The 22,122-nt window shown below is 32.2% G+C and overlaps 3 protein-coding genes, 1 long non-coding RNA gene and 1 pseudogene across 4 annotated transcripts; all 5 read right to left on the reverse strand.

Annotated features, from left to right (window-relative positions):
- Positions 1–1,181: 1,181 nt before the first annotated feature.
- On the reverse strand, positions 1,182–14,873 carry LOC132253817 (uncharacterized). The gene is made up of 2 exons (XR_009465713.1): positions 14,672–14,873; positions 1,182–1,307 (listed from the first exon to the last, which is right to left on the reverse strand). It is a non-coding gene; the product is annotated as an uncharacterized LOC132253817 (long non-coding RNA).
- Positions 2,199–6,969, reverse strand: LOC104879393 (disease resistance protein RUN1). The gene is made up of 5 exons (XM_010652078.3): positions 6,470–6,969; positions 4,733–5,828; positions 4,275–4,586; positions 3,217–4,179; positions 2,199–3,128 (listed from the first exon to the last, which is right to left on the reverse strand). Exons 1-5 carry the CDS (start codon positions 6,967–6,969, stop codon positions 2,553–2,555), a joined length of 3,447 nt encoding a protein of 1,148 aa, XP_010650380.1. The 3' UTR covers positions 2,199–2,552.
- A 95-nt stretch (positions 14,874–14,968) lies between the features above and the next one.
- Positions 14,969–16,003, reverse strand: LOC132253834 (disease resistance protein RUN1-like). Its single transcript, XM_059737081.1, has 3 exons — positions 15,370–16,003; positions 15,048–15,281; positions 14,969–14,983 (listed from the first exon to the last, which is right to left on the reverse strand). The coding sequence occupies exons 1-3, from the start codon at positions 15,919–15,921 to the stop codon at positions 14,969–14,971; spliced, it is 801 nt and encodes a 266-aa protein (XP_059593064.1). The 5' UTR covers positions 15,922–16,003.
- Positions 16,004–16,716: 713 nt separating this feature from the next.
- On the reverse strand, positions 16,717–18,699 carry LOC109122603 (disease resistance protein RUN1-like; annotated as a pseudogene).
- On the reverse strand, positions 18,501–19,488 carry LOC104879392 (disease resistance protein RUN1-like). The gene has a single exon (XM_059736998.1). The coding sequence runs from the start codon at positions 19,374–19,376 to the stop codon at positions 18,882–18,884; it is 495 nt and encodes a 164-aa protein (XP_059592981.1). The 5' UTR covers positions 19,377–19,488; the 3' UTR covers positions 18,501–18,881.
- Between the last annotated feature and the right edge of the window lie 2,634 nt (positions 19,489–22,122).

Raw genomic sequence — 22,122 nt, forward strand, 5'->3', positions numbered from 1 at the left:
TGAATTTGAATGATTAGATGTGTAACACATACCTGCATCTAATACTTGCAACTAAATCCCCGTAACATATGTGGCAAGCAGACATAATTTGTGATTGTTTCTATCTGTTGCATGTGCGATCAGGGGCTGCTTGGATTGTTTTAGGGCAGCGTATCTGATTTCAATTTGATATAATTGGGTTCAAAGAACTCAGAAACAAATATGGAAGCTCAGAACAATAATTGATTTTGTCATTTTGATTCAGCATAATGATGGGTTCAAATGCGGATCAAAGTTGAAAATCTTGGTAACTCAGTGGGCAAACCCCAACTTTGCAACCATGTAATGAGTTATGTGATTATGAATTTGTGCCTGTCATATATGCTCTCTTCTTTTCAGGATGTTGGACCTCTGAGATTATGATATTAAGGGCTTTGGCTTTCAGTTATTCATCTTACTGGAAATCATGTCATTAGATATTATTTTATGCACTTGTTCATGTTTGTTGGCATATTGTATGGCCCATATGTAGATAGCATTACCAGCTGGCTAACAAGAATAAGCTAACTTTGTGTGTGCGCACAGTTTTACAACAGAGCCGACTTCAATTGGCCTAAATGCTGCAGTTGAAACTGTTGGCCTGAAAGCCGACACCCAAGCAGCAACAGGTGAAGCCATACAAGAAAGCACTTATGCATTTGGAATGCCGGAGGCTGTTGTAACTTGTTACATGAATATTCAGCCTTCTTAAAAGGCTTGAAATATGCCAATGGTTCTTTTACTGCTCGTCTTTCGCCTGTATAACAAATCTGTTTTCATTGATCAAGTGTTTCAACCATATGTTGCTCATCAATTGTTCGCCCCCATTATTATTATTATTTTTTATACACATCCTTAAAAATAGGTAAGACTAACTTAACTTCCTTGAAAAATTCTATATAATAAAACTAATGACAAATTCAATTCATTTGTTTGACCATTAAAATTCTTTGAATTTTTCCAATTCTTTGACACGTGTTATTAATTTTGCATTTTTTGCCTTTTCAACCCTCACTTTGTTAGAAAAGTTTTCACATTCATGGTTTCCATATGGATATTACATGACCTTTCAGTTTACGAATGCGTCATGCTGAAAATTAAGTACACACCCTGTTAGAAAATAAGTGCATCGTATCAACATCACAGTGGGGATTACTCGACTAAATGGTGGCAAATTTGGCTTCAAGAATGGCAGTGCAGTGGTTCTCATGGTGGTAGAAGGGCAGCAAGGTGCTCCAGCCATCGTGCCGCTAAGTCAACATTGATTCTTTAGTTCTTGTACCAAGCACCTGTACGTAGAATAATGGTTTTGGATTGTCTCAAGATTTGTTTAACCACAAGATAATAATAATAATAAGACATTGAAGCTACAGCTAAGAATTTAAGCAACCCCAATCCCTTTGTTATATAGACTTGAAGGAGAAATGAAGATGACTTACAATTACAACTGTGAGGACACCATGCATTTGGAGACATTCTAGGTAGAGGTAGAGCTTTTAAATGATTAAAAACAAGAAAAATCTCTATGCTTGAAATATGCAAATCAAAATCAACAATAAATTGAATGCATTCCAAATTTGAGTTATAGGATGCATATGTTCTTCGCTATTTAAGTTTAATTATAATTTATTCTAAATATGAGTTTCTAAAACTAAGTGTTCAGCTAATCTTCAAAAAAAAAAAATTGAAATCAAGTTTTAGGCATTAAGGTTTGGATTTCCAAACTCAAAGTTGTAAAATGACTAATATTTAAGATGAATTATATTGAGAAGTGTCTCAAATTCCTAGTTGTCATATATTCCTTATTGTGAAAAGAATATTATGTAGAATATTTTCTAAATTCATATATGGTTGTAATAAATTCTTTATAGAATAAAGAAACCTAGTAGGAATATCTCTCTAAATATTTTAGGTCATGAGGAGGAAAAAAGTTATGATATGAGATGGAGAAAGAGATAAGAGGAAGAGTAAGAGACAACTAATGAAGTAAGAGTGCTCACGGCTTAAACTATAGATACAAAGACTGGAAAATGATGGATGTTTAGTAACCTAGTCGTTGCTTCTGCTTTTACTATTTGTAATATTTTTTGTTATTGTATGGTGGAATGTTATCTCTCATTTATAGGTGTAGATATGGTTGATCGAATCATACTAAAACTTTATGTACCTTTATACATGAATTATCTTTATTTTTGTGTTCTTTCATTTGTGTATTTTCATTAAGACTTCCACCAGCCCAATAAATGATATAAGAGTTTTTGTTGGCGTAACAAACTCAACATTACCCTTTCAGGATGTAGTGAAAAGACCTTTTAAAGGATTTGTATTTTATCATAAAATAGAAAAGAAAAGAAAGAAGCACAACAGAATTTCGACCCCTTTGAACCACTTGGCACATATCTTAAAGTAATTAAGAAGGGGGAGGAAGATGGCTTTCCCAATAAGTTTCCATGAGGGCTTGAATGAACAACTAAAATAGAGAGATGGTGGAATATAAAGAGGACTTTTCTAGCAAGTGCACCTGGCTATGGAGCTTAAAGCTTGAGATTAGTGTTGGATGCTCTCAATCTTTTAGGGTGTGGTTCCTGATCATCTGCTTGGTTTTCCCCGGCATCATCATGGCCTTTTTGATGATCCAACAACATAGGCACATTGTCATGTAGATAATCATGGGTGTATATCAGCTGAACTCCGCACCTCTTGATATTGATATGATCATACCTAGGAACAAAATCAGCCAGAAAGTGCCATGGTTGTTTGCGGTGGTACTTATTTGGAATAGCATTCTTATGATAGAGAGTCACCAACAATCGATCTGATGTATAACCATTAAAGCTGTCGCAATTACACCAATAGGAAATGTCGTGGTCATCCACAACTTCATCCGGATCACCGCGCAATCTCAGACTAAATTGAGATCCATACAGACAATGTAGAGTCTCGTCACGAAAAAGAGTGAAGAAAGCAAATCCCAGAAAGTAGTCATCCTCGTACCAATTCAAAGGAGGCTCTATTCTTACTTGGCTTCCAATCTCCTGATGCAATACCCACCCTGGAATTCCACCATTTCCTAGGATAAGAATCATCTTGCTTTCCTTGCAATTCAAGTGCTGCATATACAATCAAAGCTAATATGTAATTGGAGTACTACTGGGTGGATGAAAAGTTTTAAGTGTCGTTATTAAATAAAAATCGTACCTCATTACTTGTTGGATTGAACCATTTGAGGAGGGAAGACCAGAGTAGAGATGATGGACTTGATAACATTTCCAGCTTGGTGCAATAGTGGGCATCTATTTCTCGCAGACTTGATGGAAGCTCTGGAATGTCTTGGAGCATCTTGCAGTGACTGATATCAAGGTAACGAAGCTTACAAAGTTGAGAGATGCCAGAAGGTATGCTAACCATTAGATTGCAGTGACTCAAATCTAGTCGTTCTAAGGTGCAGAAGCCTTCCGGATTCTTGGGAAACTTCTCCAAGTTTGAACAACAACCTCGTAGTCTCAGATATGTAAGGGATCTCAAATTATAAATGCTGTCTGGAGGAGTCACAAGGCAATTGCTCATATCCAAACGCCAGAGGCTTTTCAGATTTTGAATTGATGATGGTAGCTCTTTTATACCAGTTCCACTTAAATCAAGAATTCCTAAGTATTTCATATCCTCCGTGATTTCTGGAAAAGTATCTAGATTTGAACAATCATTGAGAGAGAGGATCTTAAGGGACTTTAACCTGCAAATGCTACTTGGAAGGCTCCTCAAGTTTTTGCAGTCTGACAAAAATAAGCTCTGAAGTTCAGTGAGAAGTTCTATCGAGGAGGGGAATTCCTTAATACCACATCCATCAAGGACAAGATTAGATAAAGCTTTCATAGGACTTCCCTTCATCTCTGGAAATTCCTCGAAGTTTGAGCATTGATCCAAGTCCATAATTTCAAGAGAGTCCAAGTATTGAATGCTACTTGGTAAACTCGTAAGGTTTTTGCACCCACTCAAATTCAACGTGGTAAGATTCTTGAGATCTCCAATAGATGGATCAACAACATTCAAACTCGTACAATCTTCAAGTTTTAACTTCTCTAGATTTGGCATATTTGAGAACGATATTTCAGTGAGTTGCCTTGATCCAGATAAATTTAAGATCTTCAACTGCTCCAAACGCTGTGACAAAAGGAATTTTGGTTTAGTAAATGAATTTTCGTGAAGAAAAAATTAATCTCAAACAAAATAATATGATCATGAAATACTAGATACACCTCATTTCTTTGCCGAAGTTGTTTTATGTTGCTATCCTTCATGTTGAGTTCAATAAGGTTCACTCCAAGAAAATATGACGGCAATGATTTCAAAGGGTATCCTTCCCAATGAAGATATCTCAACTCAGGTGCAGGGAATTGAAAATCTTCAGGAAGAATAATTTTCAATTGCTTTTCCCTAGTACCACAATAACCGCCTAAATAAATCTTGAGCAATCTAAGTTGTTTCATCTTTGCAAAAATCTTTGTACTAACTTGTAGTGGTGTCGATCTCGACAAGTCCAAGAATATTGCCTCAACATTTTTCATCCCCTACAAACAATAACAAAGGATTAGGCAAGCATAAAAGAGATAAAGCTAGCTAAAATTGTATGGATATGTAACTTAGACAAAAATGATATTGCTCAAATTTAAATATTTTTATGAAGCTTAAGAAAGTTCATGAGTTTGATGGTTACCTTCCCCATTGTAAATGCACGACACACATCACTCGGATCCCATAATCTGCTCCATTTTGTAGGATCATAAGGAGATTCACTACGAATAATGTTCCGTCCCATTTCTTGTATCAAATCGTGCATAAGTATCTTATTTTTAGAAAAAGATATAAGACACTTATCATAGAGGGCTTTTATTCCGCTCTCTGCATACAAATTACAACCATCCAATATTCTTGAAACAAAGTCTTTGTCTTCCCCTTTAAAACAACATGCAATATCAAGAAATATTTTCTTCTGTGTATAATCTAATCCGTCAAAACTTAGTTTAAGCACAATCTGAATTTTCACTTCAGGTTCTCTTTCCAATTTACACAATTCACTTTCCCATTGGAGTATTGTCTTGTTAAACAAGAGAGAACCGAGGACTTTTAGAGCTAAAGGAAGACCATGACAATAATAGACTACACGATCCGAGAGGTGGATGAAGTCTTGTTTGGGAAGATTCTGTCTAAAAGCAAAGAGACTAAAAAGCTCACGAGCTTGTTCAAAATTTAATTCCTCAACCTCATATACTTCATCCATTTCATGTAACAAATGTTTATTTCTAGTTGTTATGATGACTCTGCTTCCTCTTCCAAGCCAATCATGATTTCTGAGTAAATATTCCAATTGATCTAAATCATCAATGTCATCAAGAACAATAAAAACTCTTTTACATCGGAGAACATTTTTTATCATATTGGCTCCTTGGCCAACATTGCTTACATTTTGATTTCTCTCCACTTGTAGTAGATCACATAGAAGTTGATTTTGTAAATGATGCAAACCCATAGTATTGCCAACTTCTCTAACATTTTCAAGAAAGCTCATATACTCAAATTCATGAGAAAATGTATTATATACTACTTTGGCGATAGTCGTTTTACCCATTCCGCCTATTCCACATATACCAATGATACGAACATCATTCAATTGATCAACACATAGCCGCCGAATTATCTCATATACATGAGAATCCATACCAACTAAGTTGTCATGACCAACATCCAACATTCTATAATTCAATCTCCTGAATATATCGTTGACGATTTTGTTAACATGCTCGGACTCAAACCTGCCAATTGTAAAGTATATGTGATGATTAATTAAGCTATAGCTAATAAAAAAAATATAAAAAAGAATACACGTTAAACTTTTTCATGAGAAATGAATCATAGTGAAAAAAAATATATCAAAAGTATTAAGTTTTAAAACTCAAATTACGTTTTTAGAACATTTTCATTGTATCAAGTATACAAGACAAGGAAAATAAAATATGTACTTGTTTAATTTGTTTGCTTGTGCGACGCTGTCAAATTGATTTTTTTTTTTTTTTGTTTCGGAACATTTATAGGCTGCGAAGCATGGAGCAAATTTATATCAAACAAAATCATATTGTAATGACCCACTCTCTTGTGCATATATAGATATCATTTGCAGCTCTCTCTCTCTATGTTATGTGTAACATTATAATTACCCAATCCCCTATCCACAATGTAGACACAAGGTACTCATCATGTCTCATAATATGATGGGTTTGCAGGTCTTCAGTGACTTTCTAGATTTACTTTGAATACTTCATGACTTGCAATAATCATAAATGACCTCCAAATCTCTTCAACTATTACTCTATAATCATAAAAATGTCTGATTCCTGTGCCAGTAAATAAAGCCTACTTATAAATGAAAGTTGAAGGAAAATTAATAAAGCTTTACCCATCCTTCACATGCTCTCCAGATGTATTGGCTGCTTCTGTCAATGCACTCCTCCAACTTCGCACCTTCTCTTTCATCTCTTCTGTATCTTCTTTGTAATAAGAAAATGCCTCTCCAAATCTTCCTGTCTGGTTTCGTACATGGGATGGATCCACATGGTAGAAAATCGGTACCACAGTTTGTTTCATTTCTTTCTTGCACTCCATGATCTTCACCAGCTCATCTAAACACCATCTAGAACCAGCATAGTTTTCCGAGAAAACTATTAGGGAAAACCTTGATTCTTCAATAGCTTTTAGGAGTTCAGGTGCAATCTCTTCCCCTCTCTTAAGTGAATCATCATCTCTAAAGGTATGAATACCTCTTCGAATCAAATTTGCATATAAGTGATCAGTGAAATTGAATCGGGTGTCTTTACCTCTAAAACTCAAAAAAACTTCATACTTGCATTGTGGGATGAAAGTAGAAATAGAAGTAGAAATTGAACTTGTGGAAGCCATAGGAAACTTATGCCAAAATTAGAACTCAGAAGAGATTTTGCAGAATTGTGAATGTAGATTGTGCTGTAAAGACTTTGGGTCAATGTTGTGTACAGAAAAAAAAAGAGTGGGTAGCGCCCCAAAAAAATCTCCTCCATCCATTGCGAGTCTGTTTAAATCCTCATCTACTCGCTCTCTTGTTCTGCCACCTTTCTAAATTATTCTCATCTCTATTAAGTTATGTTGGATTCTCGTGTAAAGTAGTAGGAAGGAAAAATAAAAGTAAAAGGTACCATCAAAATATGAAAAATATTAAATATATTTAAAATTTATAAAAAATTTATATATTTTAAAATTATTTAATCTTTATATAATAATTTTTTTTAAATAAAACAGATTTAAAAATATATATAAAAATAATTTATTAACTTTATATGTAGTTTATATTTTCTTTCATTCCTTTTTTTTTCTTCTCTCTTATTTTGCCTTTAACTTTTTTGGAATCAAACAGGATCTTACAATTTTTTTAAAAGGTTAATTTCATTAATTTCCCTTAAATTGTAGCTAAATATATTTATCTCCTATAGTTTTAAAATTTTATTATGTACCTTTTTTATTTTGATTAAAAAAATATGAGTAAAAAAAAAATTATAAAAGAGATATTGAATGAAATTTCAAATTTAAAAAAGTTAGACATATTTAGTCAAAGAGGTGAATGAAATTAATATTTTTTTTGAATTAAAAATGTTTTGTACATAAGAAGATCCCATATTAACGTAGTTGCATAATGAGACTCTTTTGCTTTCTCTAGAATTATTAAAATTAAAATTCCAACATATGAAACAGTGATTGAAGAGAGTGAGGGCACGCGCTGCTGCAGATGGGATCACAAAGATGGAGCATCTTACTTAGGGTGATGTCAGTGGCAGCTGGAAGGGTGGTGGTTGAAGAATGGATTATTATAGAGTGAGACTTGTAGGAATGATGAATGGGAACAAAATTTGTTGTCTACTTCAATTTGCTATATCCTTTGTTTATCTTATTCATGTTCTCCACTCACACCTCACCATGCGTTCAAACATACGACTCTTGAGGATTTCTCAAATGACGGGCACTTCCTTAAATTTACAGAATAACATATGACTCCCTAATTCTCTGGGCACTTGCCTCATAAATATGGCAATGTTTCCTCTTCCCATGTTTATTTTTAAAGCTAAATAGAAAAATAACATAACCTTGCTAGGGAAGGGGCTTGGAACCAGAGACCTTGAGCAAGGGATGATAGCCTCTTACCACCAAACTACTTGGGTATTATAAAACCACATAAATTCTATTATATCTTTTATATTTTATAAATTATAAATTAATTCAAATCAAATTATTTTAAATTAATTAATTTTAATTATTTTATTATTTATGTTATAAAATAATTAAATATAAGGTAAATATAAATTTCTAAATAAAATTATTGATATTTTTAAATAAAAAAAACTTACATATATTATTATTTATTTTATATCCTTCAATACATATTAATTTGTCTGTTAAAATTAAAACAACTTCAATATATATATTATTAATTTTTCTATCATTTTTGGAGGTTTTTTTTTCTTTCAATATTACTAAGATACTTGAAATCAGTTTGTCAATATACCTATTATAATCGATATTTTCTTCCTTAGTTTTTTATGAGTTCGAGAACATGCGATATCAACCTAATATAAAAAAAATTGCATTTGAATGTGGTTTTATGACTATGCTTCCGACCTAATATTCAACACCAATAATTGGACTTTTGGGTTATGGTTATTCTTTTAACTAATGTTGAATTTCAACAACAAAAAACTTTGATAAGTTGTTAGCAATATTTTTAGAATCAAATCGGACATTAAATCGAAAACATTATTGGTTTATAGTTCATTGGTCGGATCGGTGGTCAAACTATGATCAAACCAGTGATATCATAAATATATAATTTATATTTTAATAAAATTTAAAATAATTATAATAAATTAATATATATATATTATTAAAATTTTTAATAATATTTTAATTTTTTATGTGAAATTAAATGATAAATATAAATATAAATGTACCAATATATTAAATTTTATTAAATAGAATATGTATAATATTTAAATATGAAAGTATATATAAGATGAAAAGAAAATTATAATATTTAATTTAATTATGTATCTACGTCTTTTGTTACTTTAAAATTTTAAAATTATTATATTGATTAATTTATATTGTTTTCATGTTTATAATTAATAATTATTATAAAAATATTTATATTTGTTAAAATGTTTTATACAAGGGTCTTCAAAAAGCCCGCGACCCGCGGCCCGGCCCAGCGGGCTAAAGCCCGGCAGGCCCGGTGGGCTGGCCCGCCACTTAAAAATATAAATATATATATATAATATTCAAGAAATAGAAAATGCTACATTAATAAAAATATTCATTGCTAACTATTTTATTCATTGAATATATATATTACATTTGAAAATGTGGGAAAAGTTTACATCACTACAAAATAAATACATCCCAACTAGGTTGGCACCTACTTATTTGTCAATCATTTGTACTTTTAAACCACAAAAATAAAAATAAAAATATGACATACATTTAGTAAAATATTTTAATCATTATCTCTTGACGGTGATGGCGAACTATCGCAAATCCATGAAGATCTTGATGATTTTAGTTTTTCCATATCGACAAGCATATTTTCTTTTTGAATAGAATCAAATATCATTTTATCTGCTATTGCCCAGTCTTTCACATATATATTTGCTTCAATAGAATCCGGCGCTAAGCTGCATCGTTTATCACTAACTACTCTTCCACCTACACTAAAAGCAGCTTTTGATGCAACTGTACTCACAGGAACTGTTAGTACATCACGAGCAATGATAGAAAACACAGGATATTTGTGTTGTTGTGATTTCCACCATATTAAAATATCAAAATCTTCATCATCTTCAAATGAAATTAAATCAATATTAAGATATCTATCTAAATCAGTTGTGTTGTTTGGAGAACTATTTGTTGTCTTCTTTCGACTTTTTAACATTTTTAGAGCTCCTTTATAAAAAGATGAAGAACTTGTAGATGTAGGTGGTAATTTAATAGAACTAATATCATCACCATATTTTTCTGTATAATAGTTATATAAATTATATAATAATGAATTTATTTCATTTTTAATTTCTTCAATTTTTATTTGGTCATTAAAATAAATGATTGTTAACCATTCATCTAAAGCTTCAAATTTCAATCTAGGGTCCACAATTAAACCAAGAGAAAAAAATTAAAGGTATTTCTCCCCAATATTTTCTAAATTTTTCTATCATTGCAAATATTGCATCATTAAATATATCCAAATTTAAATATTTTTGAAGTACAATAAAAATATTAGTTATTTGTATGACAACTCGGTTTGAAGATGGATAATATACACCACAAAATTTTTTTGTTGAAGTATCAAATACTTCAAAAAGATCTCTTAAAAGATCTGCAATATGTCAATCATAATCATTTAATGCATCAATATCTGCTTCACAATCATTGTTAATTAATTGTATTTCATATAGTTCTACTACTTTTCTATATTTTATAATAGTTTGTAAAAGTTTATAAGTGGAATTCCATCTAGTGGGCATATCCAAATTTATATTTCTTTTTTTCATATTTAACATTTTGCAACAATAAAAAAATAATTCATGTTTTGCTTGAGAACTATTAAGACCCGCAGCAATGCCTCTAATTTTTGATAATGTATCATCAACGTGTTTTAATCCATCTTTTACAATTAAATTTAAAATATGTGCACAACAACGCACATGAAATATTTTACATTGATCTTCTTTTATTTGCCAATATCGTTTTAATCTAGATACTGTTGCATCATTATTAGAAGCATTATATAATGTTATTGTAAATATTTTATCACGAATGCCAAAATCTATAATTTCATCATTTATTAATGATGCTATATTTTTACCATTATGTGGAGCATTTATTATTTTAAATGAAATAATTCTTTTATTTAATTTCCATTCATTATCAATATAATGAGCAGTTTATACATAAAAAAACCACTGTGAGTTAAAGATATCCAAATATCAGATGTTAAACAAATTATTCCTTCAAAATTTGCAAAAAAAAATTTTAAATTTTCTTTTTGTGTTTCAAAATTTTTTATAAGAATTCTTTTAACTGTAATTCTAGAGCAACCTTGAAACTGAGGATTAACAGCTCGTTGCATTGTTCCCATAAAATCATGAGTTTCCATGAAATTGAAAGGTTGTTTTGCTCTTATTATATAACCAATCATTTTTTTACGACAATAAGATTCATCCTAAGAAAATGTTTTTAAATTTCCACTTTCATCTTTACTTAATTGCATATAATTTCTAATATCTACATTATTTTTAGTTTTACAATTTTCATGATGCCTTTTTAAATGACTTGTACTTGCATTTGAGCCACCACTAAGAAGTTTGTTACAAATTTTACATTTTGCTTTTATTTTATTTTATTTTATTTCTAAATTTATTTCTATTCTATCAAAAAAATTCCATATATTTGAAGTAAATTTTTTGCTATCACATGCATTAAATGAAGAACAAGAACCACTTGCCATAATTATAATTATTGATAAAATATTATGCTAAAAATAATAAATGTAAAATTAAAATGTAACAAATAAATAAAAGTAAAGGTAAAGTATGTTACTAAATTGGAGAACCGAAGTAGAAATTCCTTCAAATTTGAACTCTTTGAACCACCAATGCTTGTTTTTCACCACCAATAATATTGAATAATTTGAGACAAAATGCAATAATCGGAAATATTGTGGAATGGGAGAGAGCTTAAGAGTTGAGAGAATAGAAAAAAATTGAGGGTATTTAATATTTATAGGGATTTAAATATTAGGATTTATTTATTTATTTTTTTTTAAATTTCAAGACCGTTCAACGGTCATAATATTGAATTATGAGTGGCAGACATGTTCAACGGTCATGTGATCGTTGAACAGCCAGCTCACTTTTATTTTTTTTCAAAAATCATACAATATTTCTAATATATATATAACTAATGCAAAATAGTTACACAAAAAAGGGCTACCTTAGTTGGTGGCTAGCTCCTTTATCCCCTTCCCTTCAAAACTTAAAACTATTTTAATTTTTACCCAAGCCCGCCCATCCGGCCCGCCCGGGTAGCCCGCCAGCCGGCCCGCTGGGCAGCCCTCCAGCCGGCCTGCCAGGGAGCTTGCCATCCGACCCGCCGGGCAGCCGGCCCGCTCAGCTTGAGGGCCCACGGGCCTTAGATATACCAACGGCCCGGCTCGGCCCGTTGACCAGTCAAAGAGCTCAGTGGCCAGCCCCGGGTTGGGCTATGGGCCTTACTCCTCCGGGCCGGGAGGTTCGGCCCGGCCCGTTGGAGACCCTTAGTTTTATATGATAAAAATTTTAAAAACAAATAAATAGATATTTACCAAATTATTAATCAAACAACTGCGTAGCATATGGTGGTGTGTCATTCGTTTTGTTTAACCAAAAGTCACACGTTTAATTCCCCACCATGCAAAGTTCCTTTTAATATTATCAAAGATCCCATATCGGAAACCTATAAACCACTTATGTGGTATCTATATCTGCAAACCTTGGGAATGAGCAAACGGGGCTGGGAGTGAAGGGATCTGGGCCAACAGATGGGCATCTCTACCTATGCCTAAAGGTCTTCTGCCTGAAGTAAATGGGCTGGGAATGGATGAATCTGGGCCGCTAGATGAGTAAAAACCCATTTAGTAAAAGATGGATACAGTAAAAGGACTAAAACATATATTATTTTATACAATGGGTTAAGGAAATATAAAGTTTTCTTGAAAGAAGGAAACAATTAATATATTTGGAAAACTCCATAGTAAATCATATATTATTCCATACAAAATTAATTATTTTTTCAAAAATTCATGGTAAATCAATGTTTAATTTTTTTTTTTTATGTAAGTATTATGTTAAGGAGCCTATTTATTTTTAGAATTTTTGTATATAATTAATTAATGTGATTAGTGCTAAGTTATTGTGGATGCAATTTAGGAAAGTTGTAGGCCCTAATTGTTTGACTCTTTATAGCTTACAACTAATTAATTATTTTGAAAATTTTTATTTAAAATTGTTGGATTAATATTGTATAATATATATTGTTGTGATATCGCAATATATTAATTATTAAAATATAATCTTAGTTTGCTTTGATTTTGTTAATGTAATAAATGGATAGACCATATTAATTTAATGATGTTATTTTAATAGTCAAAACATAGGAAATATAATCTTAATTTAAAACATTAATGTACATATTTTTCTAAATAATGTATAATGAAATTATTCTTCTTAACAATAAATTTATTTTCCGATATACTTATTTTTCTAGGAAATGTACTTTTTTTTCAAAATATAATTGTTTTTTTTCGAAGGATGTACTTATTTATATTATTATAAATAAGTGAAAGTTTATAAACAGTTTATGGTAAAAAAAAAATTAATGTATATATAATGTACTTTTTTAAAGAAAAATAATTAATTTTCAAAAGGTTCTACTTATTTTTATAAGAGATTTTTTATTTTTATTTTTTATAATATACTTATTTTATGAAGGATGCATTTGTTTATATTGATACAAATAATTGAAAGTTCATTAGTTCTTTTATGATAAACCTTTTATATATATATATATATATAATTTATTCATTTTTCATACTTATTTTTTTAAAGAATATACTTAATTTCTAAGCATTTACTTATTTTCGTTGATGCATTTATTTTTGAATAGGGTGTACTTATTATCCTTTAATGTAGAATATACAAAATGGTTCTTTATAAATTTTAATACTTGTACAACGATAAATATTTATTATGATTAATTTTAGTTGCTTGGTTTTCCTTGCTAATTCCTGTGGGGTGGGTGCTTGGAATTTTTCAGTAGTGGCCTTCTTTTGCAGGTCAGTTTCGGGGAGTTGAAGAGAGCTGATCATGTTGCTTTTCCTCTTAAAGGATCCAAAATGAAAGACGAAGCAAATGAAAGTGTTTCGGCTGGTCTCTCCTACAGCATTGAAATCAAGGATGCTTACATTCCACCGTGGATAAGATCCAGAATGGCAGTGCAGTGGTTCTCATGGTGGTTAGAAGGGCAGCAGGGTTATGTTTTGTTATCTGTAATATTTTTTTTATTATATAGTGAAATGTTATCTCTCATTTATAGGTGTAGACATACATGTTGACTAAACCATGCATTTTAAAACTTTGACACCTTTATATGTGGATTATCTTTACTTTATGCGTTCTTTCATTCATATATATACATTGAAACTTTTGCTAGCCCAATAAATGGTATTAGAGCTTTTGTTGGCCTAACAAACTTAACGTTGTCCTTTCAAGATGTAGTGAAAAGGCCTTTTAAAGGATTTGTATTTTATCATAAAATAGAAAAGAAAGAAAAGAAACATTAGAGAATTTCGACTCCTAACCACTTGGCAATATATTTATCTTATATTGAAGATAAATAACTAGTCCAAATTTTATGGTGTTATATAGTCCACACATAGATTAAAGTAATTAAGGAGGAAGATGGCTTACCAGTAAGTTTCCATGAGGGCTTGAATGAACAAATAAAATAGAGAGATGGTGGAATATAAGGACTTAGCTAGCAAGCGCACCTGGCAATGGAGCTTAAAGCTTGAGATCAGTGCTGGATGCTCTCAATCTTTTACGGCATGGTTCCCGATCATCTGCTTGGTTTTTCCCGGCATCATCATGGCCTCTTTGATGATCCAACAACATAGGCACACTGCTGTTTAGAGAATCACGGGTGTACATCATCTGAACCCCGCACCTCTTGATATTGGGATGAGTAACCTCACCATTCATCCGGGTAGAAAAATCAAACGCCGCCAGAAAGTGCCATGGTTGATTGCGGTGGTACTTATTTGGAATAGCATTCTTAGGATAGAGAGTCACCCACAATTCATCTGATACATTACCATTAATCTCGTGACATTTACGCAAAGAATCCATGGAGAGGTGATCCACAACTTCATCCGAATCACCGTGCAATGTCAAATCAAAATAATATGGAACCTCAAAATGATTCCCTTTATGATAAAGAAAGAAGAAAGCAAATCCCAGAAAGTGGTCATCCTCGTACCAATTCAAAGGAAGCTCTATTCTTACTTGGCTTCCAATCTCCTGATGCAACACCCACCCTGGAATTCCACCGTTTCCCGGAATAATAATTACCTTGCCTTTCTTCCAATTCCGATTCATGTACTGCATATACAATCAAAGCTAATATGTAATTGGGGTACTACTGGGTGGATGAAAAGTTTTAAGTGTCGTTATTAAATAAAAATCATACCTCATTACTTGTTGGATTGAACCGTTTGAACCATTTGAGGAAAGGACAGAGTAGAGATGATGGACTTGATAACATTTCCAGCTTCGTGCAGCCGTGGGCATCTATTTGTGGTAGACTCGATGAAAGCTCTGGAATTTCTTGGAGCATCTTGCAGTGACTGATATCAAGGAGACGGAGTCTACAAAGTTGAGTGATGCCAGATGGTATGCTAACCATATGGTTTCCACTTAGATTTAATGTAAACAAGGAATATAGACCCCAGATATCAGTGGGTATTGACCCTTCCATTAGATTGCAGTGACTCAAATCTAGTTCTACTAAGGAGCATAAGCCTTCCAGATTCTTGGGAAACTTCTCCAAGTTTGAACAACCAGGGAGTATCAATCGTTTAAGAGATCTCAAATCATTAATGCTGTCTGGAAGAGTCACAAGGTTCTTGCAATTGCTCAAATACAACATTTGGAGGCTTTTCAGATTTTGAATTGATGATGGTAGTTCTTTTATAGCTGTTCCTTCCAAACCAAGCACCTCTAAGTATTTCATACCCTCCATGATTTTGGGAAAGTTCCGTAGGCTTGAGCACCCATTGAGAAAGAGTCAGCGAAAAGATTTAAACCTACAAATGCTGCTTAGAAGACTCCTCAAGTTTTTGCAATCATTCAAAAACAATGAATTAATATTAAGATGTTCCATTGATGATGGTAGCTCTTTTATACTTGTTCTTCTTAAATCAAGAAATTCTTTCATATCCTCCATGATTTCTGGAAAAGCATCTAGATTTGAACAAACAAAGAGTTGGAGGTCTTCAAGGGACTTTAAACTGCAAATGCTACCTGGAAGACTCCTCAAGTTTTTGCAGTGTTCCATATACAACTCCTGAAGTCCAGTGAGATATTCTATTGAGGAGGGTAATTCCTTAATAGCTGATCCATCAAAGTGAAGATAAGTTAAAGCTTTCATAGAACTCTCCTCTATCTCCAGAAATTTCTCCAAGTTTGAGCAATTATTCAAGTAAATAGTTTCAAGAGAGTCCAAGTATTGAATGCTACTTGGTAAGCTCGTAAGGTTTTCACACCCACTCAAACTCAACAAAGTTAGCTTCTTAAGAAATCCAACAGATTGATCAACAATATTCAAACTTGTACAATATCCAAGTTCTAACTACTCTAGATTTGGCATATTTGAAAAGTTTGATATTTCAGTGAGCTGCTTTGATCCTAGTAAATTTAAGAACTTTAACTTTCCCAAACACTGTGACAAAAGGAATTTTGATTTAGTACAAAATGAATTTTCATGAACAAAAAATTAATCTCAAACAAAATAATATGATGAAATACTAATTATACCTTATTTCCTTGCCAAAGTTATTTTTATGTTGCTATCCATCATGTTGAGTACAACAAGGTTCTCTCCATGAAAATTTGACGGCAATGATTTCAAAGGGTATCCTTTCCAATGAAGATATCTCAACTCTTGTGAAGGAAATTGAAAATCTTCGGGAAGAATAATTTTATACTCATTTTTCATGGAACCACAACAATCCATCCCATAAATCTTGAGCAATCTAAGTTGGTTCATCTTTGCAAAAACCTTTGTTCTAAATTGTAGTTGTTTTGATCTAGACAAGTTTAAGAATATGGCCTCAACATTTTTCATCCCCTACAAACAATAACAAAGGATTAGGCAAGCATAAAAGAGATAAAGCTAGCTAAAATTGTATGGATATGAACTTAGACAAAAATGATATTGCTCACATTTACATATTTTTATGAAGCTTAAGAAAGTTCATGAGTTTGATGGTTACCTTCTTCATTGTAAATGCACGATACACATCACTCGGATCCCACAATCTGCTCCATTTTCCAGGATTATCAGGAAATTCACTACGAATAATGTTCCTTCCCATTTCTTGTATCAAATCATGCATAAGTATCTTATTTTCAGAAAGAGATATAAGACACTTATCATAGAGGACTTTTATTCCTATCTCTGCATACAAATCACAACTATCCAATATCCTTGAAACAAAGTCTTTGTCTTCCCCTTTAAAAAAACATGCAATGTCAAGAAATATTTTCTTCTGTGTATGATCTAATCCGTCAAAGCTTACTTTAAGCACATTTTGAATTTTCACTTCAGGTTCTCTTTCCAATTTACACAATTCGCTTTCCCATGGGAGTATTGTCTTGTTAAACAAGAGAGAACCGAGGACTTTTAGAGCTAAAGGAAGGCCATGACAATAATAGATTACATGATTCGAGAGGTGGATAAAGTATTGTTTAGGAAGATTTTGTCTAAAAGCAAAGAGACTACAAAGCTCACGAGCTTGTTCATAATTTAATTCCTCAACCTCATATACGTCATCTATTTCTTGTAACAAATGTTTACTTCTAGTCGTATTGATGACTCTGCTTCCTCTTCCAAGCCAATCACGATTTCTGAGTAAATATTCTAATTGATTTGAATCATCAATGTCATCAAGAACAATAAAAACTCTTTTAAATCGGAGAACATTTTTTATCATATTGGCTCCTTGGCCAACATTGCTTACATTTTGATTTCTCTCCACTTGTAGTAGATCACAAAGAATTTGATTTTGTAAATGATGCAAACCCATAGTATTGCCAACTTCTCTAACATTTTCGAGAAAGCTCATATACTCAAATTCATGAGAAAATTTATTATATATAACTTTGGCGAGCCATTCCATCTATGCCACATATACCAATTATATTATACAAACATCATCCAATTGATCAACACATAACTGCCGAATTATCTCATTTACATGGGAATCCATACCAACCAAGTTGGCACCAACATCAAATATTCTACAATTCAATCTCATGAATATATTGTTGACGATTTTCTTAATATGCTCGACTCGCGCCTGCCAATTGTAAAGTACATGTGATGATTAATTAGGCTACACCTGATTAAAAAATAAATACATGTTAAGCTTCTTCGTGAAAAATGAATTATAGTAAAAAAAAAAAATTATATCAAAAGTATTAAGTTTTAAAACTCAAATTAAATTTTTAGGACATTTTTTTATTATATCAAATATACAAGACAATGAAAATAAAATATGTATTTGTTTAATTTGTTTGCTTGTGAGACATTGTCAATTTGATTTTTTTTTTTTTTGGGAACATTTATAGGCTGCTAAGCATGGAGCAAATTTATATCAAACAAAATCATATTGTAATGACCCACTCTGTTGTGCATATATAGATATCATTTGCAGCTCTCTCTCTATGTTATATGTAACATTATAATTTACCAATCCCCTATCCACAATGGAGACACAAGGTCCTCATCACGTCTCATAATATCATGGGTTTGCAGGTCTTCAGTGACTTTCTTGATATACTTTGATTCATGAGTCGCAATCGTAAATGACCTCCAAATCTATTCAGGTATTACAACTATAATTATAAAAATGCCTGATTCCTGTAGCAGTAAATAAAACCAAACTTATAAATGAAAGTTGAATGGAAATTAATAAAGCTTTACCCATCCTTCACATGCTCTTCAGATATATTGGTTGCTTCTGTCAATGCACTCCTCCAACTTCGCACCTTCTCTTTCATCTCTTCTGTATCTTCTTTGTAATTAGAAAATGCCTCTCCAAACCTTCCTGTCTGGTTTCGTACAAGGGATGGATCCACATGGTAGAAAATCGGTACCACAGTTTGTTTCATTTCTTTCTTGCACTTCATGATCTTCACCAGCTCATCTAAACACCATCTGGAACCAGCATAGTTTTCCGAGAAAACTATTAGGGAAAACCTTGATTCTTCAATAGCTTTTAGGAGTTCAGGTTCAATCTCTTCCCCTCTCTCAAGTGAATCATCTCTAAAGGTATGAATACCTCTTCGAATCAAATTTTCATAAAAATGATCAGTGAAATTGAATCGGGTGTCTTCACCTCTAAAACTCAAGAAAACATCAAAATACCTTTGTGGGATGAAAGTAGAAATAGAAGTAGAACTTGTGGAAGCCATAAGAAACTTCTGCCAAAATCAGAACTTAGAAGGGATTTTGCAGAATTGTGAATGTAGATTGTGCAGATTTGTTAGCAAAAATTTGTTGATGAAGGATTTTGTGTCACTGTAATGTATAGAGAAGAGAGTGACAACACGCGCTGCTGCAGATGAGATTACGGAGATAGAGCATCTTACTTTGGGTGATGTCAGTGCCAGCTGGACAATACAATCGCACTGTGCGATGCTGCTCTTTTTTTTTTTTGATTCGTGTCTTTTTAAAGTTAGAAACTTTAATTTAAAAAAAAAAAAGATATGGAAAAAAATAGTCCGGCGTCTGTTCTTTAAAATAAAGAAAAAAAATAACAGTTTTTAGAATTTGAAAAAAATAAAAGAATGTTTGACAGATGTTTTGAAAATTATTATTATTTTTTTAAAATAAAAAATTTATTTGAATAAAAGAATTTATATTACCTTCAAATAATTGTATTGTTTTTAAAGACAAAATATCATGCCTCAAAACCCCTTCATTGACATGAAGATCATTTTACACTTCAAATCTAAGATTTAAAGTCGAAATGATATAACCATTTATCTTGTAATTGAAAAATATTAATTATTAAATTCATATTCAAAATAATAGAATAAAAATTTTAAAATTTATAAAAATCAACTTTAAAAACTGACACATCAACCAAAATATTATTGTTAAAATAACTCTAATTTCAAATAATTTAAACAATAATTAAATTTTAATATTTAAATAATGTCCAAAATTAATTTTGAACCTAAATATTAACGAAGAAAAATTTCATAACTCAACCATCACTCTTGGTCAGAACTAAAATAGCATTACCAGCTAGCTAACAAGAATAAGCTAACTTTCTGTGTGTTCGCGCTTGTGTGGCGCACAGTTTTACAACAAAGCCGACTTCAGATGGCCTAAATGCTGCAGTTGAAACTGTTGGCCTGAAAGCCGACACCCAAGCAGCAACAGGCGAAGCCATACAAGAAAGCACATATGCATTTGGAATTCCAGAGGCTGTTGTAACTTGTTACATGCATTCGGCCTTCTTTAAAGGCTTGAAATATGCCAATGGTTCTTTTACTGCCTGTCTTTCGCCTGTATAACAAATCTGTTTTCATTGATCAAGTGTTTCAACTATATGATTACTTACAATTAAAACTGTGAGGACACCATGCATTTGGAGAGATTCTAGGTAGAGCTTTTAAATGATTACAAACAAGAAAAATCTCTATGCTTGAAATATGCAAATCAAAATCAACAATAAATTGAATGCATTCCAAATTTGAGTTATAGGATGCACATGTCCTTCACTATTTAAGTTTAATTATAATTTATTCTAAATATGAGTTTCTAAAACTAAGTGTTTAGCCAATCTTAAAAAAAAAATGAAATCAAGTTTTAGGCATTAGGGTTCGGATTTCCAAACTCAAAGTTGTAAAATGACTAATATTTAAGATGAATTATATTGAGAAGTGTCTCAAATTCCTAGTTATATATTCCTTGTGAAAAGAATATTTTATAAGTTCATATGTGGTTGTAATAAAATTCTTTGTAGAATAAAGAAACTTAGTAGGAATATCTCTCTAAATATTTTAGGTTGAGTAGGAAAAAAGTTATTATATGAGATGGAGATAGAGATGAGAGGAAGAGTGAGAGACAATTAATGAAGTAAGAGTGCTCATGGCTTAAGCTATAGATACAAAGACCGGAAAATGATGGATGTTTAATAACCTAGTCGTTGCATCTGTTTTTACTATCTGTAATATTTTTTTATTGTATAGTGGAATGTTATCTCTTATTTATAGGTGTAAACGTGGTTGATCAAATCATACTAAAACTTTGCGTACCTTTATGCATGAATTATCTTTATTTTTTGTTTTTTCATTGGTGTATTTTCATTAAGACTTCCACTAGCCCAATATATGATATAAGAACTTTTGTTGACCTAACAGACTCAATACTGTCTTTTCGGGATGTAGTGAAAAGGCCTTTTAAAGGATTTGTATTTTATCATAAAGTAGAAAAGAAAGAAAAGAAACATGACAGAATTTCGACCCCTTCGAACCACTTGGCATTATATTCTTATATTGATGATAAATACTCAAGTCAAAATTGTATGGTGTTATATAGTCCGCACATATCTTAAAGTAATTAAGAAGGGGGAGGAAGATGGCTTACCAATAAGTTTCCATGAGGGCATGAATGAACAACTAAAATAGAGAGATGGTGGAATATAAAGAGGACTTTCCTAGCAAGTGCACCTGGCAATGGAGCTTAAAGCTTGAGATCAGTGCTGGATGCTCTCAATCTTTTAGGGTGTGGTTCCTGATCATCTGCTTGGTTTTCCCTGGCATCATCATGGCCTCTTTGATGATCCAACAACATAGACACATTGTCATGTAGATAATCATGGGTGTATATCAGCTGAACTCCGCACCTCTTGATATTGGGATGCATAGGCGAACCATTAATCCTAGGAAAAAAATCAAACGCAACCAGAAAGTGCCATGGTTGATTGCGTTGGTACTTATTTGGAATAGCATTCTTAGGATAGAGAGTCACCGACAATGGACCTGATGCATCACCATTAAAGCTGTCGCATGTACACCCAAACCTAATGGTGCGGCCATCCAAAACTTCATCCGGGTCACCGCGCAATCTCAGACTAAATGGAGTTCGATGCAGACAATCACCCTCACGATAAAGAGTGAAGAAAGCAAATCCCGGAAAGTGGTCATC

The sequence above is a fragment of the Vitis vinifera genome, chromosome 5, assembly GCF_030704535.1.
Source record: "Vitis vinifera cultivar Pinot Noir 40024 chromosome 5, ASM3070453v1".
Lineage (NCBI taxonomy): Eukaryota > Viridiplantae > Streptophyta > Magnoliopsida > Vitales > Vitaceae > Vitis > Vitis vinifera.